We start from the raw sequence: 27,300 nt of genomic DNA on the forward strand, positions 1-27,300 counted from the left end.
TTCCTGACCTGCTTGAGTCCCAGTAACCTGACTTCCTTTGTGATGAACAGCAGTGTGGAAGTGTAAGCTGAATAAACCCTTTCCTCTCCAACTTGTTTCTTGGTCATGATGTTTGTGCAGGAATAGAAACATTGACAAAGACAGTATATGTGAATAGAAATCAGGAAATATATATATATATATAACGTACTATAGGCAGAAAAGGCATGTTGATTGAAGAAGAACCTTTAAGTAAAATTTTGAAAATTATTCATAAGACTAATAAAATGAACATGGGAATTCTGTACCAAGAGAATGAAGACAGAGACATGAAAGGCATAACAATTTCATGACTTATAAGCATGGCGGGTATGAAGGAAGTACCCAGAGATGAGGATGGTTTTAATTCTTAATTTTTTAGAATTTCATAGAATATTTATTGATCATATTCTTACTCACTTTCCAGACCCTCCCAGATCCTTTTCTATTCTCCTATCTACTCAACTTCATGTTTTTCTCTTTCTTTAAACAAACAAATTTTAAAAGCACACAGATAAACCAAAAATATGAACTGGCCAATTCCTGAGAATGGAGCCTGCCGTAGAGTGTGCTGATATGCCCACTGTTGCTTCATTAAAGAAAATTGACTTTCTTTCTCTCTCTTAGAATGTATAAGTTTCAAATATACTCTTGGCTAGGGGTGGGACAGAGATAAGTTTTGAGAAGTAGAATGATGCTTTATTTACAGAGCTCTATGGGGCCCAAACTTCTTAGCTGAGGGGGACACGAATTTTTCTTAAAGTCTAGAGCTACCCCAATTATGAGCATCAAAATTATGCCTATAACATTCCTTCTACAACTAAGTGTACTGCTGTAATGTGACTGTTCCTTTTGTAGTGACACAAAAGAATAACATTTAATGGATTAAAAAGAAAAATTCTGGCAGTAGAGTTACTTTAAACAGAGCATTGGTGTCCCCCCTCATAGTCCTTGAACTCCTTTGCCACTGGGTTTCTTCATACATAAATTCAGAATATGTTTCTTCTGCACTGTATCAATTACTATTCTAAAGATAACACAGTGTTATGGAATAGAAAGGCCCTTTCTAAGCCGGGCATGGTGGCACACGCCTATAATCCCAGCCCTTGGGAGGCAGAGGCAGGCGGATTTCTGAGTTCGAGGCCAGCCTGGTCTACAGAGTGAGTTCCAGGACAGCCAGGGCTACACAGAGAAACCCTGTCTCAAAAAACCAAAAAAAAAAAAAAAAAAAAAAAAAAAAAAAAAAGAAAGAAAGAAAGGCCCTTTCTCTTGAACACTTCACTCTAGTACCTAGGTAATTAAACGATGCATACATGTATACGTGTTTTTTTTTAAAGTGATTGTTATATGACCAAAGAACAAGAACTCTGTATTAGTTTCCTAGTCTACCTTAGGAAAGCATTGAGCTTCTGGTTTTATATGTACTCTGTGCTAAAAGGAAGTGCTAAGCTGTCAACCTGCCATGACCACACTTTCTCTGAAGCCTACAGAGAAATCCATGGTTACCTCTTTCTTTTCTTAGTTCCTATGCAGTAAGCACACAGTAAGCACAAGAGACTTAGGAGGCTAGGGAGATAGATGGCTTAGTGGGTAAAACTGCTTGATGTACAGAATTCAGTAACTTTTGGATCTGAGTTTGAATCCCAGAACTAATATAAAAGCAAAGTATATGTACAAGGAACTGCAGGCCTCCGCATAAATGTTGGGGGCCGTGCAGCCTCAGAGGCAACTTCTGCGTGAGGACCTAATTGAATACTGCCCAAGAGCCTAAAGATTGGTCGTACAGACAATGGCAGCCTATTGGGAACTGCCACTTGAAATACATGCTTGCTTGGGACCAATGGGATGCGGGTGGAGGGTATGGAGGACGTTCCCTGAGAATTAATAAAGCAGTTTGCTGCTCCCTTTTCACCTGCCCTCAGAGTCTGAGCCATTGATTTCACACCCTCTAATCCCCAACCACCAAGTGCAAGGATGGTTGGGCTGTGGGTGATCCAGGTCATACAGCAGCAGGTGTGGCCACATAATTGTGTTATATAGGCATTAAAGGCCCATAAAGACAAAGCTATCCTGAATGGAGATGCAGTATTCCAGGTGGGCAGTCCAATGACTTGGCTAAAGGACCTATTCCTAAGGAAAGTTGAACTATCCCCAGGTTGATGGGTTCACCTTAAGCCTGCTAAAGAGATGGAAATAGTAATTTTTCCTTAATAAAATAATGTTCTTTTCCCTTCAAGAATTCCTACCTGTTAGCATAATCCCATGGGGTTCTTCTGCTGGGTCTTCCTTCCAATATTTCAGGGTCCTTACTAAGAAAGGTATAACTTTTCCTTTCTTTTCTGTATCTTCCTTTTAGATGCTGGCAAGAGCTGAAGTGCACTATTATTGTTTCACTGGGCTTCCTTACAATTTCTCTAAAGCCCCACTTCCTACAATGTAGCTCTTTGCCAGACACATAGCTTACCTCCAGTCAACTTACCTCAAGTGGTATGGATTTCCCCATTTCCCTTCTCCATTCGCTTTCTGTTGGAGGCTGTTGATATTTTGATTTAGCTTGCCTTGGAACTTTTCTTATAAACTTAAAAAAAATGTTTGTGAGTTTCTTTTTCAGTCTATTCTTAAGCTCATTTGTTAATGAAACTAAACACTCAAAGAAGGTACTCCAGTTATCCACTATTATATTAGGGATATGTGAGAAGCCCCTGCATTTTTTGTAATACTTTCATGTTTATAAATATAGTTGTTGGGGAAGGAGACAGAAAAGATGAAGGGTTTTCTAGGCTTGCTAGTAATGACCAGCTTCAGTTATAGAGAGACTTTGCCTCAGAAGAACAAGGTAGAAAGTGATAGAGCAAAACAGTTGATGTTATCCTTCAACTTCTCCACTAATACAAGTTGGGCACACCTGCACATGCACATTTCATACACTGGCAAAGCACACAACACTCACACACACACAGACTTGGAGAAGGAATCAGAACATATTATTGAAGCGGTGTCTCATGAGTGAAATCCTGTAAAATTATGGTGGTTTGACAACAATCATGTCCTTCCTTAGTTGACAGGTGCTTCACTCAAATCTTCTCTCATTTCACATCAACAATAATAAGATACACATTTATGCTAGGGGCAAACATGAATGGCCAACTCCCAGAAACACTCTTCAGGTTAATTCAAATATCATGTTCCAACATTGTAACACTCTTGTGAAGTTTTCATAGTTACAGAAGAAATAAAAGTAAAAACTCAGGGCACTTTTCAAATACATGGTTGGAAGTAGCAAGTAGGTACATTGCAAGGAAGCACAGACATCCCTGTTACTGGTTACAGATGCTACCTGAAGACTTTTTTTTTTTTAGCTTTTGTGTTGCTAAAAACTAGTAGTCTATTAAAATGTTTCAAAAGGATTAACATAATGTGACAAGGATACTGTGCCAAACACAAAGCTGGGTAATGATGGATGTCTCGAGGTAATTTGACTCTGGTCTAAAACATTCCAACTCCCTATAAACACAAAAGTTCTGGTCAATCAATTTGCCTACGGAAATCTTTGACATAAGTATAACGTGTTCCTAGAAACTTCAATTTATAGTTCTTTCTGTTGGCTAGTCACCATATTTTATCCATACGGAAATCAAATGTTATTTTATATCACAGTGTACTTACTAGGAAGGCTCATTCTTAGGGTCTGATAATGATGAGGCTGAATAGGCAGGAAAACAGTCAACAGGAGAGAGAAATAATTTGCAAAACATTTAGACATAAGTACTTGGACCTATCAAATTTATGTTCCATCATGGTCCAGGGTGGATTTACCTCTTTATATCTGGCATAACATTTACATATGGCATATAACAGTACTATCTCCCAAATTAAAATAATCAAAGGCACAGTGTGTTTGAAGAAGCAAAAAGGCTACAGATAAATTTTTTTTTTGTCATTTGTTATTGCTTTTTTTGAGGGGTGGAGAAATGTTAGGGATAAGTACATGTGAGGCAAGTATTCTGTCACTGAGTTACAGCCTTCAGTTCTGGAAACAGACACTTCAAACAACCGAATGCATTGTCTTTAAGATTATGATTCCCCAGGATACACAATTATTCATATTTCATGAAGTATTTTATTTTATGCTGGGAATATTTAAAATAACTTGTTTTTGTATTTCAGCTTACTTTTGGCCAGCTTGATTTCATAGCTATAACTTATGAGGTGTGGCTAGCTCTAATTTTAGAAAGAATTGATTTTTAATATATAAATTATTGTAACAATTTTTGTGACTATTAGTTTACATTGCACTAGATTTTAGTTTGATAAAATAAGTGGCAAGTCACATTGTAGAAATCAGATAATCATACAGTATCACTTTAAATTTTTCTACACTTATTTGTTTTATGTACATACATAATAACATGTGCCAAGACCAAAGTCTAGAGAACAGAGGACAGCTTTGGGGAGTTGGTTCTCTCCTTCCACCATGTAGGTTCCAGGAATCAAGTAGGGTTGTCAGTATTGGCAGCAAGCAACTTTTCCTGCTGAGCCATCTCCCTGGCCTTAATAACAAATATTTTTAGACACCAGAACAAAACTAATAGTCTAGACTGCTGAGAAATCAGAATTCCATGTATTTTGTGATCATAATCACAATTTATTTTATAATCAGAAAGGAAAATGGGACTCTAATAAGAAGGTATCTGGTAATCTTTTCCATTTATGTTTTAGTGGAAAAATTCAAATACTACATAAATTTTAATATCAACTCACTATCACAGAACAACTTACTCTTTTAATCAAAACATCTAGACTTTTTTTTAACTAGTAAGATGAAATCATACAAGTATGAATAGATATTAAGGGTTAGGAAGGGGACTAAGGATACAGTTCTTGGAGTAGAATGCTTGTTGAACATGCACAAAACCCTGGATTCAATCCCTAGCACAGCAGAAATAAGGTGTATGGTATATATCTATTATCCCAGACTTGGAAAGTACCCCCCCCCATCACTCATACTACAGGGGAATACAGTTCAGCCCATTATTAATTGATAACTAATTCAAAGTGGTTCCAGAGTTGTTAGAGGTGAGAATAATTGACAATTCCAGAAAATTAAAAAAAGAATAACTAAAAGGATAAGACAGAGGAAGGTATTTCTATGGAAGTAATGACAGGAAAGAAGCAAAAACATGAAAAGATATGAAGTTATAAGGGAATGACAAATTGTCTAGTAGGCCTTCCCATCTAAAGAAAAATTACATGCCTCTCATAACAGGGAGAATCTAAGACAGGCTAAAGTGCAAATAACACCTGAGCTTCACAGATTAATGGTTTTGTCTGATGTTTAAGGAATACTTGTGAAGTTCAATTTTCTATTTTATCTAAATAATTCCATGTAATTGCAAAATGTCTTATTTTATTAGGCCCACAGTGATTGGAGCTGTGCTTAGTTGTCATGAAAACTCTACAAAAGTTTGAGCAATGATACTGAATTGGCTGTGTGATGAGACAGCCATATAGTTCTATTTAACACATGTAAGAAGCTATGCTTTATACTGCAGAGCATCATCACATGAAAACAGTGTGCCCTCTACAGAAGAAATGTACAAATGATATTAACTGTGATGGCACACGATGAGACAAGGACTATATGATAGGCACAAGAAGCTATTCTTCCATTTTCTGCAAAGTAAAAATTATTTAACTTCAAAAGAAAAAAATTTACAGAAATAGTGCCATGGATTTTAAAACTTACATTGGGTTTTAGTAAGTAGTGAAACTTATTCAAGGATACATAATAATTTAATCTAAATATAATTTGGTTATAAATAATAATTGCAAGAGATGAGACAAGGTATCTGTGTATATATAGTATAAGAGCATTGTTAGCAGAAAAAACAACTGAATGGTTTGAGTTGTAGCCAGGGTTTTTGAAGACTAGTAAGGAAACTAATAATCCTGGAGTAGAAAATGTCAGTGAAATTTTGACAAAAGTTGGAAATAATAGAACAAGAAAAAAGACCTCCCTGCAAGCTTAATTATACACGGTATGCAAAATAGGTTACTGTGTAGCTTAAAGATAAAAGCTGTATATACATGTCCAGTTCACATTTGGTGCTGAGTTCATAGGATAAAAGTTCATAGGCATGATGTCTCAAAGCAGAGTCTAATGTCCATCTCCTACTGGAACTACTCCCTGACCCTCAAGTCACTCTGTGCTCAGCCCTAGTACAACTTCTCAAATGAAGATGTTCATTTGAGATTCTTTATCTGTGTGAATAGCCATCAGGAGACAATGGGAGTCTTTAGGAACTGGGACATTTACTATTTCATTCTTGCTTGTGTCTTCACAGATTTGAATAGATAATAGTTGTTAAATAGGATATAATTTTAGATTATCTGCTGATTGAGATTTTCTGCACCATTGCTCCATTCTGCTAGTGTGCCTAATCCTGAGTTTACTGATAACGCAGTTCCCTGTCTCATCTTAATTGCACAACACAAGGCATCCTCATAGAGAAGAACCGGCAAAGTAGCTTCACTGAGCTGTAAGTTTTGAGATTTCCACAATTTCAAAGGCTTCGTAAGGGGCAAACAGAATCAAGATGAGTAAGGGTGGCAGAAATAGGGCAAAGGTGATACAAAGTTGGGAAGGGAAAGTGTACCTAAACCTTCAACAACTTGCATACAAAGTCTGCATACAAAGAGGCAGGTGGGGATAATGACTGAAGGCCAGGGAGGAGATGATGAAAGGCTGACAGATGGAGTGCTCCCTTTGAGGGCTCTCTGAGGACCAGCCATTGCAAATCCACACAATGTCCTGAAGTAAATCAAACTGGGGAACATGTGCACTAAAGGAAGGAGAAAGAAGGGAGGGACAAGAGGATACACAATAGTGTTGAGCCTAATAGGGACATGGAAATCCCCTTAAACCTTAAAGCAGTTGGGGAGGATGGTATTTAGGATGTTATTCTGGAGCAGTTGAGAAGTGAGGGGTCAGTGGACAGGGAAGACTGAGGTCCAGTGTCCTAAGGCCTCAGGGAATTTAGTCGTCTATCCAATTCATTCTCAAAACTCTAAGCACAACTAAATTTTTCATACTGAAGATATATAAGAACATGCACTGGGAGGATTGCGCTGGGAGCTATATGCACAGCACTCTTGTCACTTTATTTTGAAACAAAGTCCTGCTAAGTTCCCCAAATTCTAATGTTAGAGCTGGTCAGATTATTATCATTCTTGCTGGCCATTGGATATGAATTCTTTCCTTGTGATCAGCTTTTAATGCCACCTTTATCTACCCAGTAACACTAATTTTAACAAGTAACAAACATCACAATTACTCTCCTTAGCATTTGTAATACCACACATAAGAGGGAGGAATCATCCCAAATGATTGTTGAAACAGCACAGGACAAGACCAGATGCAGGAGCAAGATTCAGTTGGGTATATTTAGATTCCTGGGGCTGGACAGATGGCTCAGTGGTTAAGAGCACTGACTGCTCTTCCAGGGATTCTGAGTTCAATTCTCAGCAACTATGTGTTGGTTCACAACCAACTGTAATGGAATCTGATGTCCTCTTCTGGTGTGTCCAAAGACAGTGAGAGTGTACTCACATATATAAAATAAATCTTAAAAAAATGTTGCTTCCCCTTGGAAAAACATGGCTACTTTATAGATGGATTATTTACTTCCTAACATTTCTTAATTTACTCTATCATATCATTTTGGGTAAAACAAACAAAAAACAAAACAACAACAATAACAAAAACCAGCATGGCATTATTCACTACTCAAAATATTATATAAAAATAATATATCATTATGCACTAAATGAAAGGACACAGGGAAGTTAATTCAAATGAACCTGCCAATAATTTGTATAGTATACACCTGAATATGTTTAAGTGATGGAAGGAAAAGCTATTCCCTTAGTTAAATATATACTTTGTTTTCAAGAAACTACTCCCTCAGTGCATTTGCGTATGGATTCTTACCTCTAGGTGTGCCTATTTTTCTGAGTTTTACCTGAAGAAGTATGACTTTTCCATCTTACTCTTTATTTCCCGTTTTAAGAATACCAACCCAAATCTTAAGCTTGCTCGCCCTGAAATTGTAAACTGTAGATGTACATTCTTCTCCCTTCTCTCTCCTTCTTACCCATCACCTTCCCAATCTCCTCTTCTCCCTTCCCTTCCCTAACCTCTCTCATCATCTTCCTTTAACGGAGAAGCATGACTTTCTCTTTTCTCCTATCCATCTTTCTCTCCCTGGCAGATTTTTAACAATTCCTGCCTTATTGTTTTTCAAAGTCTAATAAAATCATCATCTTTACATTTCCTTCTCAGTCTGTTTTAAAATAATTTTATCTGAGAGACTAAAAACATGCATATAAAGGGACCCTTTATTCCCTAGTAGCAAAGCTGTATTGCACACATTATAGCAGAAGCTGGCCTTGATTCCTCCCGGCTCAGCCTTCTAAGTAGCTATTTGACAAGGCTGCATCACTTGGTCAAGCTCACTAGCACTCTCAATGCCAGGTGGCAACATCTACCCCAGAATATTGTAGGAGGTTCCTAAAGAATACAGTCTGGCCTTAGGAGGTACCCACTGAAAATATTCAGTCTTAACTTAGCTTATATTACGAATAAAAATAAGGGGATAAAAAGATTGCTCGGTCTTTAAGTGCACCGGTTGCTCTTACAGAGGACTCATTTTCTGTTCCCAGCACCCATATGGTGGCTCTCAGCTTTCTATAATTTCAATTCCAGAGGAATCTGACATCTTCTTCTGGACTCCTTGGGCACCAGGCACATACATGGTACATAGATGTACATACATACAAGCACTCAGGCACATAAAAAAATATCAAACCAATAGAGAGGCATGGAAGTAAGCAGCCATTCTAAGAAGTATATTCATTCCTTGGTTTTGTTACCCTGGACAAGCTAACATCATTTCTGTTTTGCTTACTGATATATCTTTAATACCCATTATGCATGAGAAACACTCAAATCTTTATTTGATGGATAAATTAAATTTGTTCTCTATCATCTAAATGACATATCTAAATGGGTATTTACCTGTTTAGAATGTGCAGGGTCTTTGGTTTGATGAACAGGGAAAAAAGGCAAAGAAACAAGTTAAAAAGTAATAATAATCACACCCATGAAAAAGAACTATTGTAGGTAAAGTTACTGACATGAAAAATCAGAAAGTTGTGCATTTCTAAAGGAGAGAAATATTCAGAGTGCTGATGTAAGGACTGTTCAAGCGAATGTTGGTTTCCTTATTTATTTTTATCACCCCCTTCTCCATAATTCTGATATATTGAAATATTTAGTTTGGGTCTCAATGGCTGAGCACAGCAATGTGTTTCTTTTTTTGCCTGATTCTCTGACTTCTCAACTCATATTAACATTAAAAGTTTTAGAAAATAAAATAGTTCTAGCTATGGGAGCAGAAAGAAAACAAAGTAAAATTAGAAAGTTGTTGAAGAATCATTTGCCATAGAAGTAGGTTGTAGTTACTTTTGCGTACTGTGAGCAAAATAATGGGCAGAAACCAAGTAAGAAAGATTAATTTTGGCTCAGTTTTAGGAGTGTCATTCCATTATAGTGGAAAAGCTTTGAACTGGGTGACTCATTTTGCCCCAGTGAAAGCACATGGCAGAAACTAATCAAAAAGTGGTAGACCATAAGACAGAGAATATCTAGTAGAATCAAGTTATACCCTTTAAGAGTCTACTTGGTGAAATAGTTTTGATTTTGACCTGCAAGTACACAGACCTGTGCTCTGTTTGTTCCTCAAATACAACTGAAAGTACTTGAAGGTTGTACTCAGCTTTATTAACCATTTTGTGTTGGTGTTTTAGTTACTTATCTGTTCAGGAAATCCCCACTGACCCATACCACATATTTTCTAGGTGGAGAAGCCATAAAATTGGATTTAATTAAGTTTAAATTGTTGTTAAGACTTGGCAGATGCTTCTGGGGCTAAAGAGCTACTTAGTAGCTTACCTTAGTAGGTGAGAATTAATGAGTAGATTCAATTGTTCACCTTGATTGTCTACTTAACATAATTTAAAATCACCATAGAAAAAAGCTTCTATGTATGTGAATGAGTATGTTACTCAAACAGTTTAACAGGGCAGGGGAGGTCCACATAGGATATGGGTAGCTCTCTTTTATGGGATAGGCCCTGAAGTACATAAAAGAGAGAAATAATAAAAAAAGAATGTGAGTTGAACACAAGCATTCATTTCTCTTTGCTTCTTGACAGTGGATGCAATCTGAACAGCTGCTCCAGACTCCTGCCACCCCCTTCCACATAGGTATGGACTGTGCTCTCAAACGGTAAGACAGAACAAGCCCCCCTTTCTTGTAATTGCTTCTGTCAGGGACATTTGACAACAATGGGAAAAGTAACTAATACGGTAGCATTTTAAAGACAGTATATTTTAGTTATGTTCTAAAACCTATTGTACTCTCACAACTTACAAATTACTATTTTATACTTATGAAAAATGAAAACAATCTTTTTTGATTTAGATCTATGTTGTAACAACAAAAAAAGCCCCTTTATCTTCATATAAAGATGTTACATAAGGGATGAATGCACATGTAAAAATATGTATCATCTAATGTATATTTGTATATTTAAAAAATTAAGAGTTCTGTCTAGTTAGCTTTTTTTTTCAATTTAACAAAGGCTAAGGTCATCTGGGAAGAGAGAGGCTCAACTGAGAAAATGTTTCTATCAGTTTGGGCTATAGGCAAGTCTGCATCAATCATATTTAACAGATAAATTAATATGGTACAATTATTGTTGTAACACAGAAATACAGAAACAAATCATGTAAAAAGAGATCCTGATATTAGTTGGTCAGTAGGGAATAAAGATCAGATTCTAATGTTTAAGGTAAAATACCAATAACTAGCATTTACTGCTCTCTTGCTAAGTATCAGACTTTATACTAAAAACTTAGCAAACTCACCATCTGTTATCGTGTATACTCCTCAGATAAAATTCATTAGCTGAGCCTTATTACCCACAATTAAATATGGCGGAACTTAGGAGTAGAGAAGGAAAGAAGCTGTCTGATGTGGCGTCATCAGTAAATAGTAGCATTAAGCGCCAATGAGTACAAGAGGACTTTTGGGACAACAACTGCCAAGAAGGCTTAGGGAAAGAGCACAGAGGTTTTAAAAGAGAATTGTTAAATATGTTTAAGAATTTAAGCAAATGTGTGTAATATATGAAGCTGAAATGATGTACAATATAAATGCCCAGATGCACAGACTTTGTATGAATGGAATAGAGGAAAAATGAAGCAAATTACCAATTATACAGGTAGAGATACACCCACACTTATACTTACGACCTGGTCACTAACTAATGTTGGTGCCTTATTCAAACCTGAAGACCTTTGAATTATTCAGTCTCAAAAGATGATTGTGACATCTAACAATGTTGTCATTACTGAATGTTAGAGGTAGAAAGAACATGAAAGATCAGAGACCAGAGATTCTGATTTACCCTGATGGTTGACCATAGGGAACACTATGCTTGGGCCATTAGACCACACCTTACCAAGATCCTGAGGAGTCCACCTGCTTATACTGTATTAAACAAACACTGCTAAAGAAATGGGGTCTGGTCCTAGATTAATGTTCAGAACACAAGTATACATGCTTCCAATCTTTTATTATTTATTTGTTTGTTTTCACGGTCCACTATTTGTTAGAAGAATGAAATGGATTTTGTGGTTGTAAAGATGGATAATGAATTTCCCTGATGTCATTCTCCACAGACTTAGAATGTTAGCTGGTGTCTTTATACTTTGCTACTGTCCATATTTAGAAGTATTTCAAGTCACATACCACTTAGTGTAAAAACATTTCTCAATTAATTTTGACATGTTGCGACTTTACTACTTGAGCCCTAAACTTTGGTAGATCAGAGACTATGTCCTTTGCCTTCTTCTCAGCCTGTTGCCCATCCTATTGCCACTGAGTCCCAATAAGTGGACCAGGTTTAGGGCCTGCTCAAAATTTCTGTGATTCTAGGCAGCCCAATAATTTCTTTCCTGAAGCTCCATTTCTCACTTTCTATAGTTCTTGATTTATGCCCCTGGACCTCATTTGTTTGGAAGTAGTGGTCTTAATTCAACAAAGGCAAGTGGTCTCCCAAGGGAAGACAAGAAGGAGGGACATCTGGGGACAGTTACCAACAGCGTCTGTGGCTTTCAGCCCAGGGCCCTAGGGCCAGTGTCAGACAGTGGTCTCACTTCTTCAGTGTCTGGTTTCAGAAGACAGTTTCTACTCTCCTTACAGGCCTATGGGCAGGTCTCCTTTGGGGGTCAGGATTACTGGGAATACTAATTAATTCATTAGTGGGGTTGATGGATTATCAGGCTGTCTCCTAGCAGAGGAGCCTGGGGGTGGGGTGGGGTGTAACAGATTGCTGCTCATAAATCTGCCTGTTGCCTTCCTTTTCTCTGCTTCAATGGCTCCTAGTGTCAGCCCAGTGGGCCAGCAACTGAGTGCTGGTCTGGTCTTCTTTTCCCCACTCAGCAGATGGTTCTAACAGGTTACCTCAGATCTTTACAAAAAAAGCAAAAGAAAAAAAGGAAAGGGCTGTGGACTGGCCCTCTGGCCCAGGAACCATGTGGGGGAGGAGAATGAATGCAAATGACCTTCATTCTCTTTTCCTAACAGCCATCACTCCCTCCTTTTGCTGATTGCACAGCCTTCCTGCTCTCTCAGAATTCAACAGCCAAGCCCATAACAGCCAAGGAGTTTCGACAGTAACCTCCATGAATGCACTCCACCCACCTTTCTGAAAAAAACAACAAACAACTCAAAAACCAGTTTTTAAAGAAAAACTTCCTCTGCCACTAGATGAGTATGCACATGCACACACCCACCACACATGTGCACACACACAAGTGCACACAATTGAATGTATTTTGTGAGTTAATCCTCTTATGATCAAGTCCTTACATCTGTTAGAGGTATCTGGGCACACTGTTCCATCTCTATCCTCATCTTTGTCTCAATATGTTCACCTTTCTACTAATGTTCCATTCCTCTCCTCCCACAGTGAATCTCACAGGCAAGGTGCCACTTCCCAAAACAACAATAACAACAACAGCAACAACAAAAACAACAACTTTTTAGTATCCATGGGTATGGCTTTGAAGACAGAATTCTAATAAGCATACATCTAGAAACTATTAAGGTGCTTTATCTAGAGGCAAACTGTCCCATTCATAACCTCTCTCTGGCTGAGGAATAAATTCTGAGATGTTTTCTAGAAATTACCATGTCTATCATGCTTTGCTTAATTACTCCAAAAATGAAGTTTATTTTGCTGAGCAAATATTTCCATGATAGGGAGAAAAAAATGATTAGTGAGGCTTTAAAGATTTGCTGAAAATTATTAGTTACTTGTAAAAACCAGAAAAAGTTATTTTTTATTTAGTTTTCTATGAAGACCAAGAGTCACAAAATGCCTATGTTAGAGTTCTAAAAATTAACTATTTAAAATCTAAGACAGTCTTTAATTACAGTGGTAGTAAAACTATCTTTTAGAGACAGAGCTCCAAGGGTTTACACATTTGCTTTTGTTTTCATAAATGTCACATGAATAATTACACGACAGACCAGTACAGTGAATATGGTTATAACAGGAATATGTTATGTTGAAATGGGAGACAGAGATTTCCTCATTTTACACTTAAAACTCTGAGAAAAAGGCTGGGGGATGTAGCTTAGTGGTAGAATACTTGCTTAGCATATGCAAGGCCCTAGGTTTAAATTTTAATAACACACACATACACACACACACACACAGCAAAAATAATCTGTCCAAGAAACAAACCCAAAATCCTCTGAGAAAACAACCAACCAATCAAACCAATAATCTCCACAAGAAAGGTAGTAGAGTTATTAGCACTATGTCCTTGCTGTGTAGTTTTCTCGAATTTTGATTCTTTTTAAACATGGGCCACCAGTCTCATGTATCTTTTTAGCTTTCTTTCCAAGTGTGTCTCCAGTTTTCTGAATCCCTCCTGTTCTGCCTGCTCTGTCTTGTATCTTTCTAACCACAAGTCTTTTCACCCATCAACTTCAGCAGCCCTCCCCCTCTAGTCCCTTCCTGGTTTAAACAAAACATGCACTGGCAAAGCCGGACCTGGCCAGAGAAGCCTTGTGAAGGAGGTGTGTCTTTAGGCTAGGAAGGGGAGGGGCTAGCCTGTGGGCAACATCTCCCGCCCTGGTCAGCGGCCAAACCCGGCAAAACTGCAGCAAGTCAGAAGCTCCAGTCAGATCACAGGAGCTGCCCAGAGATTGTGGTACTGAAAGAGCTACTCGCGGGAGCTGACCCTAAGAAAGAGGTAATGAATAGACCTAGGAAACCAGTTGTGGTGGAGGCACTGACCTGAAGGCATCCTGGAGGTGCATCAGAACTCCAGAAAAAAAGTAGAATAAGTAACAGCCAGAGTACCCAGACCAGGAATAGTTACTAGAGAGTAGCTATCAGCTTAATATGGATGACTGAAAGCATCTTCTGTTTCCTACAATCTGCCTGTTCAGGTCAGGGTAGACCTGACTGTCCTGATAGTCCTTCAGGACACAGATCAGAGTTTAATCTTGGAACTGGACTTCTGGAGGTGAGCCTGTGAATGGGGTCTGGGTACTAAAGTTTCTGTGTGAAGTTCCCACAAATGCAGAAGAGAAGAGGTTGCTGGTGACTACTCTGTCACTGTGAAGCCCAACCTTCCATCTAGCTAATGTTAAAAGCTGCAAAAGTTTAGTTGTTTTCCCAGAGTGGCTTAGCAAGCACGTCGGAAGAATTGGCACATTTGAGTGCTTTGTTCACAAAGCCCAAGGTTTTGGCAAATAGGGGAAGAAGAGGAAGAGAAATGGAAATTAAATAAGGAGAGGGAGGTCTTAGGCGGCCACAGGTGACGATTCTCCTTAATATTCCCATTTGCTTTGCCAAAAGTTCTTCAGTGGTTTGAATGAAATAGAAAAATGTATTTTCCCCCAGCTGTTTGAGATTGTAAATTAGATAAAATGATTGTCCAAGTGTATCTTTCCTCTCCTGTCATATACTCATCACTTTTCTACCAAAAATATATTCAAGAAATACTAAAAAATGCAAATGACCCCACCTTAGTTTTTAACATAGTAAAGAACATGGAGAGAAAATTGAATACTTGTTTAACCTCTGCTAATGAAGTTCACTATTATCATCTGACTGTGAAACTGAATGAAGTACAGTATAGCCTTGTGTTCTCTCTCTCTCTCTCTCTCTCTCTCTCTCTCTCTCTCTCTCTGTGTGTGTGTGTGTGTGTGTGTGTGTAAGTGTGGGACATGCAGATAGTTGTTACTAATCAATGGGAAATTGTAGTTGTAGATATAAAAGCTTGGCCTTGAAAGACTCACTACTCTACTCACTGTTCCCATACAGTAACACTTGTGAACTCCTTGGTTTATGTTTTTTTGTTTTGCTTCTTTTTTGTTTTTGTTGTAGGCTCTGTAGCTCTGAGCAAAGTATTTAATTAATGTGGTTCTTAAATTCTCTAGACATTAGCCTGTATGATCCCTTTCTGTTGTATTTAGAGCCAGAGCAGCAAGAGGTAATCAAGTATCATCAGCTTATAAGGGGAAAACACTGGCCAACCTAACAAAAATACATGTGTAAATACTTTTCACTTACTTTTCAATTAAAACTTTTCTAGAATGATTAAAGGTAAAGGTATAGAAAGAATTCCACGCAGTAATCCTCCACATAGTAAAAATATACAATGACTATGACTTCATTAGCCAAGATACTATGCAGTTAGAATTGTCTATGGCAATTACCTTTTCAAAACAGGTTTTAAAATAAAAAAGAGAGAGAGAATAATATTTTAAATAAAGAAAATAACTCAAAACTGAGATTTTATTGAAGGAAATAAGGAGGTAAATCCTGTAACATGTAGGTGTATATGAAAATCCAAATACTGATGTCAAAGACAAGAATGAATTTTTTAAGAATGAGTTTGCATATGTTGGGGGTAGTAGAATTCCGTAATCAAAAGCAAGCATTCTTTAATACCTTTTAGCCACATTGGCATATGTTCCTATATATCTTGAAAATGAATTTCTCTTCAAGAAATTGAGAAAATCTTGACATGATTTTATCTCTATGTTCTATGAGGCAGAACCACAGCCTTTAATATTCATACACTATTCACAAAATATTAAAACAATTTTGCTATGTTCATCGCACACTTTAGTGATAACAAAGTATCTTAGTTTTTGTGTTTCTTTCAGGATACCTATGAAATGGCATGTTAACAGGTTAAAGGATGAATTGGGCTTCGATTTTTGCTCTGAAAAGAATTCCCTTAAGTTTTACTCATTAAAAAATTAGACGCGCATCATACATTTTCAACACTCAGATCTGAGTTTTGTTTTCTTTGTCTATCATGTGATACCTTGAAAATATTAAAAGTAGAAATTGAGAACGCCCATTTAATCTTTGGAAAGTTCTGGCTTTTGCTTCTATTTGTGAGATACTTCACCTTTCCTCTGGAGCTTGTGGAGGAGTTATATTGCTCACATTGGGAACTGAAGATAAAACAGTCCTAAGAAATGAGGCTTCGGCCTTCCACAAGAAATGGGATGACCATGTAACTAACTGAGTATTAAATCACATTTCTTCTGCATGAGAATTTTTCCTCTTTCACTTTCCTTTCATGTACACAAGTATAAGCAGAATGAAAATTTGGAAGCTAATTTCATGTCTGACTATAGAGGCATCTGATAGAGCTTGGAATCTCCATTCATCCCTTTAGTCCCACAGGACTTTTGATATTTAGCTTCATTATAACATGGGTAAGTAGGAGTTTTTTTTTACACATCTTTAAACAAAAAGGGAAATAGATTACTGATCTTCATTGTCCTGAAATTAATATTAAACAGATTTAACATTATATGTGTAATTATTGTCATTGTGACTCATGAGGTTTAGAAGTCATTTCTTAACCCTTATGTGGAATTCATGACACTTGGCATTAATCCCAAGGGTTTAATCCATCAACTCATTCTATGCTGAGTTATATCTATTATTATTATTCTCATTTTAGGAGGAGAAGATTAAGGTAGATAAAAGTTTAAGTCACAAATATAGTAAGTAGTAAAATTGAAATTTTGATCCAGTCGACCTGACTCCAGTGTGTATAGATGAGAAGTGAAGACTATTGGGCAGTTATCATATCTGCTTCTGTACCAATCAGGCGAGGTGGCATTCAGATAACAAGAGCATATATAGTGTATTTTATTTATTCATTTGTGGTGAGAATTTGATTTTTAATGAAGAAAACGCATGCAAGAATGGGTTAGACTTTTGAAATTCCAAAAATAAATTCAAAATAAACACATAGATATTTGTTTTACATTATCCTTTGCCATACTTTTGTGTTGAGTAATGTAAACTATATCTTATTTTTTTATTATATAAAATAATACAATAAATAAAACTAGGATTAAGAATCAGGAATTGAAAATATTGGGTTAGAGCTCTCTCTGTACTTTTTTAGTCACTATGTTTTTGAAGCTACATTTACATGCCCACAGAATTCTCTTAAAGCTACGGTACCAAAACAAATGGGAATAGAGAAAATTAAACCAGATCCATTCCTGTTCTTCTCATGGTTGATAAAAGAAGAAAGGTAAAATTTTACTCCTTTGTTTTCCTTCACATTGTTTTTCCACATCCAATAAATTTTTCCTTTATACCTACCAACAGTATCATTTTTACAAAGCTTCTTAAAAACCACCAAGTTTGTTAAAGACAAATATTAGTCAATTTTATTTTCTTAACCCCATTTCCTGGTAGGATGCCTACTAATGTATATAGAAAGATTAAGCAAGACTTGTGAGGAACAGTGAGAAGATAGGGAGGCCAAAGTCAGAAGTGAGAGTGGTACTCAGATCCAGGTGAGTCAGGTGGCTCTCCTCTCTTTCATCTCTCCCTCCTCTCTATGCACATCATTATGATACAGTGCAATGATGCTAATGAAGGTGGGAGAAAGTGAGGAGGAAAAGGAAGAGAAGAAGAGTAGAATAAGTAGCCAAAAGCAACAAAGAAAAGCCTTTGAGATAGGAATGAATTCCTGGAATGTGAGTTAAAAGCTGCCCCAAGAGAAAACTTCCTTGGATAATGATCATTCCTGTTGCTTCAGCTCTATTGATCTACAGTTGGTAAAAACAAAATGTCTTTCTTCATTAACTATGATGAAAGAGAAAAGGGAGGAAAAGAACTGTAAAGCCTAGGATTTGGGACCAGAAATGTTTTTATGTCCTGTTACACTATGTCTTTACATGTCGATCATTTAAAACACTGGCCTCAAGGTGCTGCTGACTATACTCATCACCTTCAAGAGTATGCTCTATTGGATATATAGATTAATGAGTGCAAAAGTGCTGTAAAATTAGAATGCTACACAAAAGCTATTGTAATTACACACAGAGAGAGCATTAGTTTTCCCAAGCCTTCCCCATCCTATTTTGGCCTCAGCCTGCACCTGCCTCTGGTAGATCTGTGTTATTTTAACAGAAAGTTAATTAGGTCCTTACCCATCCCTCTGGATATTTGCCCGACTTAGAAGTGCAGCTCAGTACACAAGCTTCATCATCCATATTAAAAGTGGGATTTTCTGACTTGGCCTGGGCAGCCAGTTGACCAGTAGCTTCCAATGTGTGTTTTCAATAAAGCTGCTTACCCAGGAAGCCTTATTAAGTGAGTAAGTCAAGCTGACATGATTTTCTTGCTGATTAATATGAAACCTGGGCTGTTTTCGCAATGCAATAACATTAATTATTTAGAGGAGGTAAATGAGGTTACAATGAAAACAAGCTCCAATTGCCAGAAACAATTCAAACAATATTTTTATACTTTTGTAAGTGCCATGTACTAATCCTTGAATTAATTGATTCAAGACCCAGCTTCAAGGATCAAAAGGTATTTTATTATGTGCTTTCCTTTCTCATAATCAAAGGTGATAGAGGAGTTAATATTTTAAGGACTAACTAGTAAGCTGGGATGCTACAGCAGGGTTTATCAGACACTTTTATCTGCTAAACTATATAACTACAAATGACTCAAAAGATCTGAAAACTACTCAAACTCTTGTAATATAAATGCAAGAAGTTTACTAAATCACATCTCTATTTTTCATATGGCAAAATTTGCATGTTAAGCCTATCAAACAGTATCTGTTAAGTAAGTGAATTGAAATAGGTTTTTTTTCTGTGTTTACCTAAAACAGTCCCATGTTATGTTCACAGTCACTATATTCTGTTTTGTTTTATATTTGTTTCATATTTTTCATTTCTCATAAAGTATTTTCTGACTGTTTCACTAAATCCATCTTGAATAGGTTTGGTGGATCACTGACTTTTGCTTCTAACTATTGTCATAGTGTGAGATTCATGTGCAAAGGAAAGAGTTGTCAATATATGGGTAAACTTGTTAATGGCCAGTGGCAATTTTGTTCCATGGTTCTTTCATGACACTGTGTCACATGTCGGACACCCTTAACCACTGTGAGAGAACACAGGGTACTTATAAAGAATTACAATGCTCTTTTGGGCATGGATCAGTCTAGCCACAGTGGAAATATTTAATATGAAGTGCTTGAAGTCACCTGTTGGCAGAGCCAGTGGGGAACATGGGACTGTACAAGTTAGATGCTTGTGAAATATCTCTAAATAGAAACTAGATGACCCTCTGTAGAACACAGGAAGGTAGTCTTGATTATCTTCCTAAAGCTTTTCATTTTATGCCAGGAAGTCAGAATAGTTTACTTGCTTAGCTGCACAACATATATTTTATTTGATAATATAAATTTTTCATACTATATATCTATTATTTAAAAGCTATTGTTCAATTTTAGCATTTTTTCATTCTTTGTTTACTATGTTGTACTTTTAATTACATCTCTGACCACAGCTTTCTCTTCCTTCATTCCTCCCACCAACCTCCCCACCTTCCTTCTTCCATTCCTCCATTTCCCTTCAGAAAACAGCAGGCCTCCCAGGGATATCAACCAAAAGTGGCATAGCAAGTTACTAATACTAGGCACAAGCTGTCATATCAAGGCTGGATGAGGCAACTCAGTAGGAGGAAAAGGATCCCAAGACTGGGCAAAAGAGTCAGTGTTACTTTCTATCTCCACTGTTAAGAATCCCAAAGAAGAACATGCTACACAACCATAACATATATGCAGAGGGCGTACCTGAGACCACAGGCTCCACGATTGTTGTTTCAGTCTCTGTGAGCTGTTATGGGCCCTACTTAGGTGATTCTGTGGGCCAGGCTCTTCTGGGTTACCTTAAGAGCTCTGGTTCCTACAGTTCTTCCTCCTCTTCTGTGGGGTTCCCTGAACTTTGCATAATATTTGGTGTGTATCTGTGCATCTGTTTCCATCAGTTGCTGGGTGAAGCCTCTCTGATGATGATTGGGCTAGGCACCAATCTATGAATATAGTAGAATATCATTAGGAATCATTTAATTAATTATTTTGGCCAGTTGTGTCTGGTTCTATCCTAGGTGCCTGGGCTGTCCAGTCTCTAGTTCCTGGCTATCCAGACAGTGTCAGATATGGGCTCTCATAGTGTTGGCCTCAATTTGGACTAGCCATTGGTTAGCCACTCTTACAAGTTCTGTTCTACCATTACCTCAGACTATTTTGCAGGCAGGACAAATTGTAGGTTGAAGATTTTGTGGCTGTGTTGATGTCCCAGTTCCACCACTGTAAACCTTACCTGGTTACAAAAGATGGCCAGTTCAGGCTCTGTATCCCCCATTACTAGAAGTCTTGGCTAGAGTCATAAAATTTACTACACTAGGTTTCCACAGTGCCTCCCTCCAAGTACCCTCCCCTTTACAGTTATCTTTCCAAGTACGCTACTTTCATCCCACCCCCACACTCTCCTGATTCCTCCTGTTCCCATCCCTACTCACCCACAGTCCACTTACAAAATCTATTCTATTTCTCTTTCCCATGAAGATCTATGTATCCTTCTTTGAGTCTTTCTTGACTTAGCCTTTCTGGGTCTGTGGTTTGTAGAGTGATTATCCTCAATAGCTAATATCCAAGCACATATTATGTTTATCTTTCTGGGTCTAGGTTACCTAGGATATTTTTTTTCTAGTTTCATCCATTTACCTGTAAATTTCATGGTGTTATTTTTATAACATCTGAATAATACTCCATTGTATAAATGTACCACATTTTCTTTATCTATTCTTTAGTTGGGGAACAACTGAGCACAGAGTTCCCAATGGAGGAGTTGGAGAAAGGACTGGAGGAGCTGAAGGGGTTTTTAGTCATGGGAAGAATGATGATGTAGGCCAACCAGACCCCCCAGGGCTTCCAGGGATTAAGCCATCAACCAAGGGGTATACACATGGTTGGGTTAACATAACTGTGTCTTGAGGTAGATCCATTTCCAACTCTCTGAGCAATATTGATTTCCTATGGCTGTACAAGTTTATACTCCCACCAGCAATGAAGGAGTGTGCCTCTTGCTCTCCATCCTAGCCAGCATGAGTTGTCACTTGTGTTATTGATCTTAGCAATTCTGACAGGTATAAGATAGAATCTCAAAGTAATGTTGATTTTCATTTCCTGTATGGCTAAGGATGTTGAACATTTTTAAGTGTTTCTTGGCCATTTGAGAGTTCTCTCTCTCTCTCTCTCTCTCTCTCTCTCTCTCTCTCTCTCTCTCTCTAATATAGTTTTCATTTACATTTCAAATGTTATGCCCTTTTCTGGTTCCTCCCCTCCCAGAAAACCTCCCACCCATCTTCCTTCCCCCTGCCTCCAAGTAGATGCCCCTCCGACCAACACACTCCCACCTACCCCCGTTGATTTTCCCACACTGGGGCATCTATCAAGCCTTCATAGGATCAAGAACCTCTCCTCCCACTGATGCCTGACAAGGCATTCCTCCTCCACAATTGTGTCTGGAACCAGGTGTACTCCTTGGTTGATGGCTTAGTCCCTGGGATTCTGGGGTGTTGGGTTGGCTAACATCATCGTTCTTCCCATGAGGCTGCAAACCCCTTCAGCTCCTCCAGTCCTCCCTCCAACTTCTCCATTGGGGACCTCACTATCAATCTAATGGTTGGCTGCTAGCATCTGCCTCTGTATCTGTAAGGTTCTGGCAGGGCCCCTCAGGAGACAGCCATAACAGGCTCCTTTAGGCAAGCACTTCTTGGTATCCACAATAGTGTTGGGGTTTGGTGACTGTTTATAGGATGAATCTCCAGGTAGGACAGTCTCTGGATGACCTTTCCTTCAGTCTCTGGCCCACACTTGGAGCATTGTCTCCATAATTGCTTCTGAGAGTATTTTGTTCCCTTTCTCAGAAAAACTGAAGCACCCACACTTTTGTCTTCCTTCTTGAGCTTCATGTGGTCTATGAATTGTATCTTGTTTATTCTGAGCTTTTGGACTAATGTTCACTTATCAGTGAGTGCATACCGTGTGTGTTCTTTTGGGTTAGGTTACCTCACTCAGGATGACACTTTCTAGTTCCATCCATTTGCCTGTACTCCACTTTTAATGGGGTTATTTGGTTTGTTTGTATTTAGTTTCTTGAGTTCTGTGTATATTTTGAATGTTAGACTCTGTTAGATGTGGGAAAATCTTTTCCCATTCTGTATGCTGCTGTTTTGTCCTGTTGATGGTATGTATCCTTTACCTTACAGAAGATTTTCAATTTCATTAGGTCCCATTTATTAATTGTTGACTTAATGTCTGTGTTATCAGTGTTCTGTTAAGGAAGTTGTCTCTTATGCCAAAAGCATTTATCAGGTTTCACAATGAGATCTCTGATCCACTTGGACTTGAGGTCTAATAAAAGGTGATAGATGCAGATATATTTGTTTTTTCTTTTTTTACATGCAGACAACTGGTTATACCAGCACCAATTGTTGAAGATTTTTTCCATTATGCATCTCTCTCTCTCTCTCTCTCTCTCTCTCTCTCTCTCTCTCTCTCTCTCTGTCTGTCTGTCTCTCTCTCTCTTAAATAAAATGATCAGGCATCCATAGATTTGTGAATTTATGTCTGGGTCTTCTATTTGATTCCATTGATCAACCTGTCTGTTTTCATGCCAATACCATGCGACTTTTATTATTATTATAGTTCTGCAATATAGTTTGAAATCAGGGATGGTGATGACTCTAGAAGTTCTTTTATTGTACAGGAATTTTTTTTAGCTATCCCATGTTTTTTTCTATTGTGGCAATTATTTATATGCTCACCTATTTCCTTTATGTTATAAATTTGCTAAAGAAAAGAATGTGTGCCTGGAGTTTTACTTGTGTTATTTTGTATAAAATGCTCATAATATAAATAATCTAAGTATAAATGGTCAGACAGTAGCACCACAATACAGGTTCAATTTTTTATTTTGTGCTTTTTCTTTTTCTTCTCCCCCCCTTTTTTTTTTGCAATGTGCTGTAAATAGATGTGTTTTTAGGACAATTCTTTGAACCTTGCTTTAATTTAAACTGACAGCTGGGCAAATAAAGTATGAAATATCCATGGAAGAAACACAAAGTTTATGTGTCTTTTCACAAGGTCTCATGTAGCTCAGACTGGAGTTAAACTTTCTATGCTGCTTAAGATAAACTTCTATATGCTGATAAAGATGAACTCCTGATTTTTCTACCTCCACCTCCTAAGGGCTGGGATCATAGGCATGTGCCATCATGTCTATCTCAGTTTAGATGTACACCAGGTATTTTGTGGTTTAACTTTTTATATTTTCATTTTCCAGAATCTATAGATGGCAAAAATGTACATGAAATCCAAGGATATGGTGGAGCTGGTCAGCACACAATCCTGGATGGACAAAGGTCTGAGTTCTCAAAATGAAATGAAGGAGCAAGAAAGAAGACCAGGTTCTTATGGAATGCTTGGAACCTTAACTGAAGAGCATGACAGTATTGAAGAGGAGGAAGAAGAGGAGGAAGATGGAGATAAACCTAAAAGAAGAGGTCCCAAGAAAAAGAAGATGACTAAAGCTCGCCTGGAAAGGTTCAGGGCTCGAAGAGTCAAGGCCAATGCAAGAGAACGGACCCGGATGCATGGCCTGAACGATGCCTTGGATAATCTTAGGAGAGTCATGCCATGTTACTCTAAAACTCAAAAACTTTCCAAGATAGAGACTCTTCGACTGGCAAGGAACTATATCTGGGCCTTGTCTGAAGTCCTAGAGACTGGTCAGACACTTGAAGGGAAGGGATTTGTGGAGATGCTATGTAAAGGTCTCTCTCAGCCCACAAGCAACCTGGTTGCTGGATGCCTCCAACTGGGGCCTCAATCTGTCCTGCTGGAGAAGCACGAGGAAAAATCTCCAATTTGTGACTCTACTGTCTCTGTCCACACCTTCAACTATCAGTCTCCAGGGCTCCCCAGCCCTCCTTATGGCCATATGGAAACACACCCTCTCCATTTCAAGCCTCAACCATTTAAGAGTTTGGGAGACTCTTTTGGGAGCCATCCACCTGATTGCAGCACCCCCCCTTATGAGGGCCCACTCACACCACCCCTGAGCATTAGTGGTAACTTCTCCTTGAAGCAAGATGGCTCCCCCGACTTGGAAAAATCCTACAACTTCATGCCACATTATACCACTACAAGTTCAGGGCATGTGCACTCAACTCCCTTTCAGAATGGCACTCCCCACTATGATGTTCCTGTAGACCTGACCTATGATTCCTATTCCCACCATGGTATTGGAACTCAGCTCAATACAATCTTCTCTGATTAGAGCAATAAGATAAGCACCAACATTTCCGAGAATGAAGTGGAGATGTTTTCCATGTTTCTAGTTGCTGAGCTAAACTCTAAGAAAATTTAAAAGAACCTTTGGATACACATCAAACATAATAGTCCTAGCTTGTTCAGAACTTCCTATACCTGTTAACTTTCTTCTCACTAACTTCTCACATTGGATTAGTCCAATGTTTGTGATCCTCAAGTGAACATATCTGATGGTTTGAGACCACATGGTAATAGAACAGAAAGCCTAGGCCTTGCTCCAGTGGTGCAAAAGACTAACTGAGCTTTCCATTTCTAGTGTTTCGGTTGCTTCCTGATAAACATGAAGCAACTGTTCTAAATCAACATATACCTTTCACCTCACATACATTTTTAAAATTAAAAAGCAATAAAAGGAAATAGCACAAATGGAATGAATAATTAGACCTGGAAGCGGCATCAGGTACATGTTTGGTGGCTTATAGAACACAGAATTTGACAAATCATCTTTGTGTCTATTTAAATAAAACTTCCAGAATCTAAAATAGTAACTCAGATGTTACCAGAAATAGCCAAGTATGTTCTTTAAGAGATTAGCTTTATACACACACATTTTAGTGATTGCAGAACCATGATAGAAGTCTCACACAAACTTTATTCTTGATTCTATTTAAAAAAGAACTGTCTTAGTAGTAGGAGTCAAGAAAGAAAGACATTGAAACTTCAGTTCTGGGATACGGAAATATCACCTAGCTCATTTCTTAGCTTCCATAACTAAGGGCTGGGGGAATTTTACAGGTCTTCAGGTGCTTCATTTAGAATCAGAACTCAGTCAGGTTCATACTGTAGAGCAATAAAATGGTGCTTGGCTGCCATTGTAACTAACATAGTTGAAGAACTCTGTCTCACCCATAGCCACTGGAAAAATGTGGATATTCTCTAGCAAGATGAATTTCACTGTTTAAAGCAACATGATTAAAGTAATAGAGTTTTGTCCACTCCAGTATTGTACACTGCAGAACTGCAGGCACTAATCAATCTTGAATTCTTACAACAAATATAACTCTCTACTTCCCACCCTCCACTGATTGTTTGTTTTCATTTCCAAGATATTATGCTATTATATAGAAAAATTTTGATTAGAATAAAAATTAAGGGTCAGTGAATGCCTTTATCTGTCTGTATCTTCAGTACGGGTTTTGATCAGTTTTAAGAAAGTTTAGTTTTCTTTATGTGGCATCTCTTTTCTTTGTATCCTCATTGGCTCTAAGTTTCTCTTCTCCAAAGAAATTAGCTCTGAGAAATTTTGCTATCATGATCCATCTTCCAAAGCAATTATTTAGGTTCAACCCAAGAGTATACATAGTTTATTTATAGTGGGTGATGATGTATCTTTAGGAATAAATTTTAACAACATTAATGACAAATGAATATGCCATTTTATCTACCAAACTATATATGTATCTCTTTTCTTTATCGCTGTTATTTATTTCTTCACTCTGTGAGTTACTTTGTGTCCATCTTATTGCTGCACTTACTCTGCTCTACTTTGTACCTTTGGCTTATAAATATGTTTAAAAATCTGTAAAAAAAAAAAAAGTCTTAAACAACTTGTGACAGTAATTCACCTGCTCCCAACACCTTGAAACACCCTAGTGAAAATAGGCAAGGAGAATTATTTATAGAATCATCCTATGTAATTTTTTTGAGAATTTGCTCTTACTTACCTTTAATTTATGTTTATAGATAATCGTTATCTGCATTATTTATTAGATACTATTTATTTAATTTATTTTTCCTTCTTTTTATGTAAAAATTTGAGTCCCATAGATATAGCCTTAAAGCTTCACTGGGAAAGTAGCTTATATGTTTTGAGTGAGAGAAAAGGAGAAAATCAGTTCTTGATTGTCATGGTTTTATAAAAAAGAGCAATAATTTGAATAGCTATGCAACTTAATGGCTTTAGATTTTTTTCCTTTAAGGTGCAATAGAGTTACATTATTATTTATGCCTTTGGAGAATGTAGTACATGTGAACCAAGACTATAGACTTGTGAAGAGAGATTTTATAATTAAATACAAATTTAGTACTGTACCATGCTTGGAAAGAACTTGTTCTTTAAATAATGTCTAGTCTTCTGTGAAGGTTTTCAGATAAAATGAAGCAATTGTTTAAATGAAATGACTGTTTTCCCTCCCTTTTCCAGTAGCAATAAAGCTTTGAGTGTTATTACACATTGTGTTTTTCTTGGCAATGTTACTTTTTGGAGATTTCATTGAGTCTTTACCTTTATATTTGGTGAGCATTAGCACAATAAGTCCAGCCAAGGCAGAAGGTTTACACATTTCTTCTTTCAAGTGGTCTTGGCACTTGCCAGATTTGAAAGGCCACAATGTAGTAAATAAATGTCTTTCACTCATACAATAAACTACAAAATTTTCAGTTGAGAAAACA

The 27,300-nt window shown here is 37.5% G+C and overlaps 1 protein-coding gene across 1 annotated transcript; it reads left to right on the forward strand.

Annotated features, from left to right (window-relative positions):
* The first annotated feature begins 23,869 nt into the window (after positions 1-23,869).
* Positions 23,870-24,856, forward strand: Neurod4 (neuronal differentiation 4). The gene has a single exon (XM_052166034.1). The coding sequence runs from the start codon at positions 23,870-23,872 to the stop codon at positions 24,854-24,856; it is 987 nt and encodes a 328-aa protein (XP_052021994.1).
* Positions 24,857-27,300: the final 2,444 nt, after the last annotated feature.

This window comes from Apodemus sylvaticus, chromosome 20 (genome assembly GCF_947179515.1).
Source record: "Apodemus sylvaticus chromosome 20, mApoSyl1.1, whole genome shotgun sequence".
Classification (NCBI taxonomy): Eukaryota; Metazoa; Chordata; class Mammalia; order Rodentia; family Muridae; genus Apodemus; species Apodemus sylvaticus.

What these genes read in the sequence shown, in the direction of transcription:
- Neurod4 (XM_052166034.1), top strand. Translation starts at nt 23,870, where the DNA reads ATGGCAAAAATGTACATGAAATCCAAGGATATGGTGGAGCTGGTCAGC.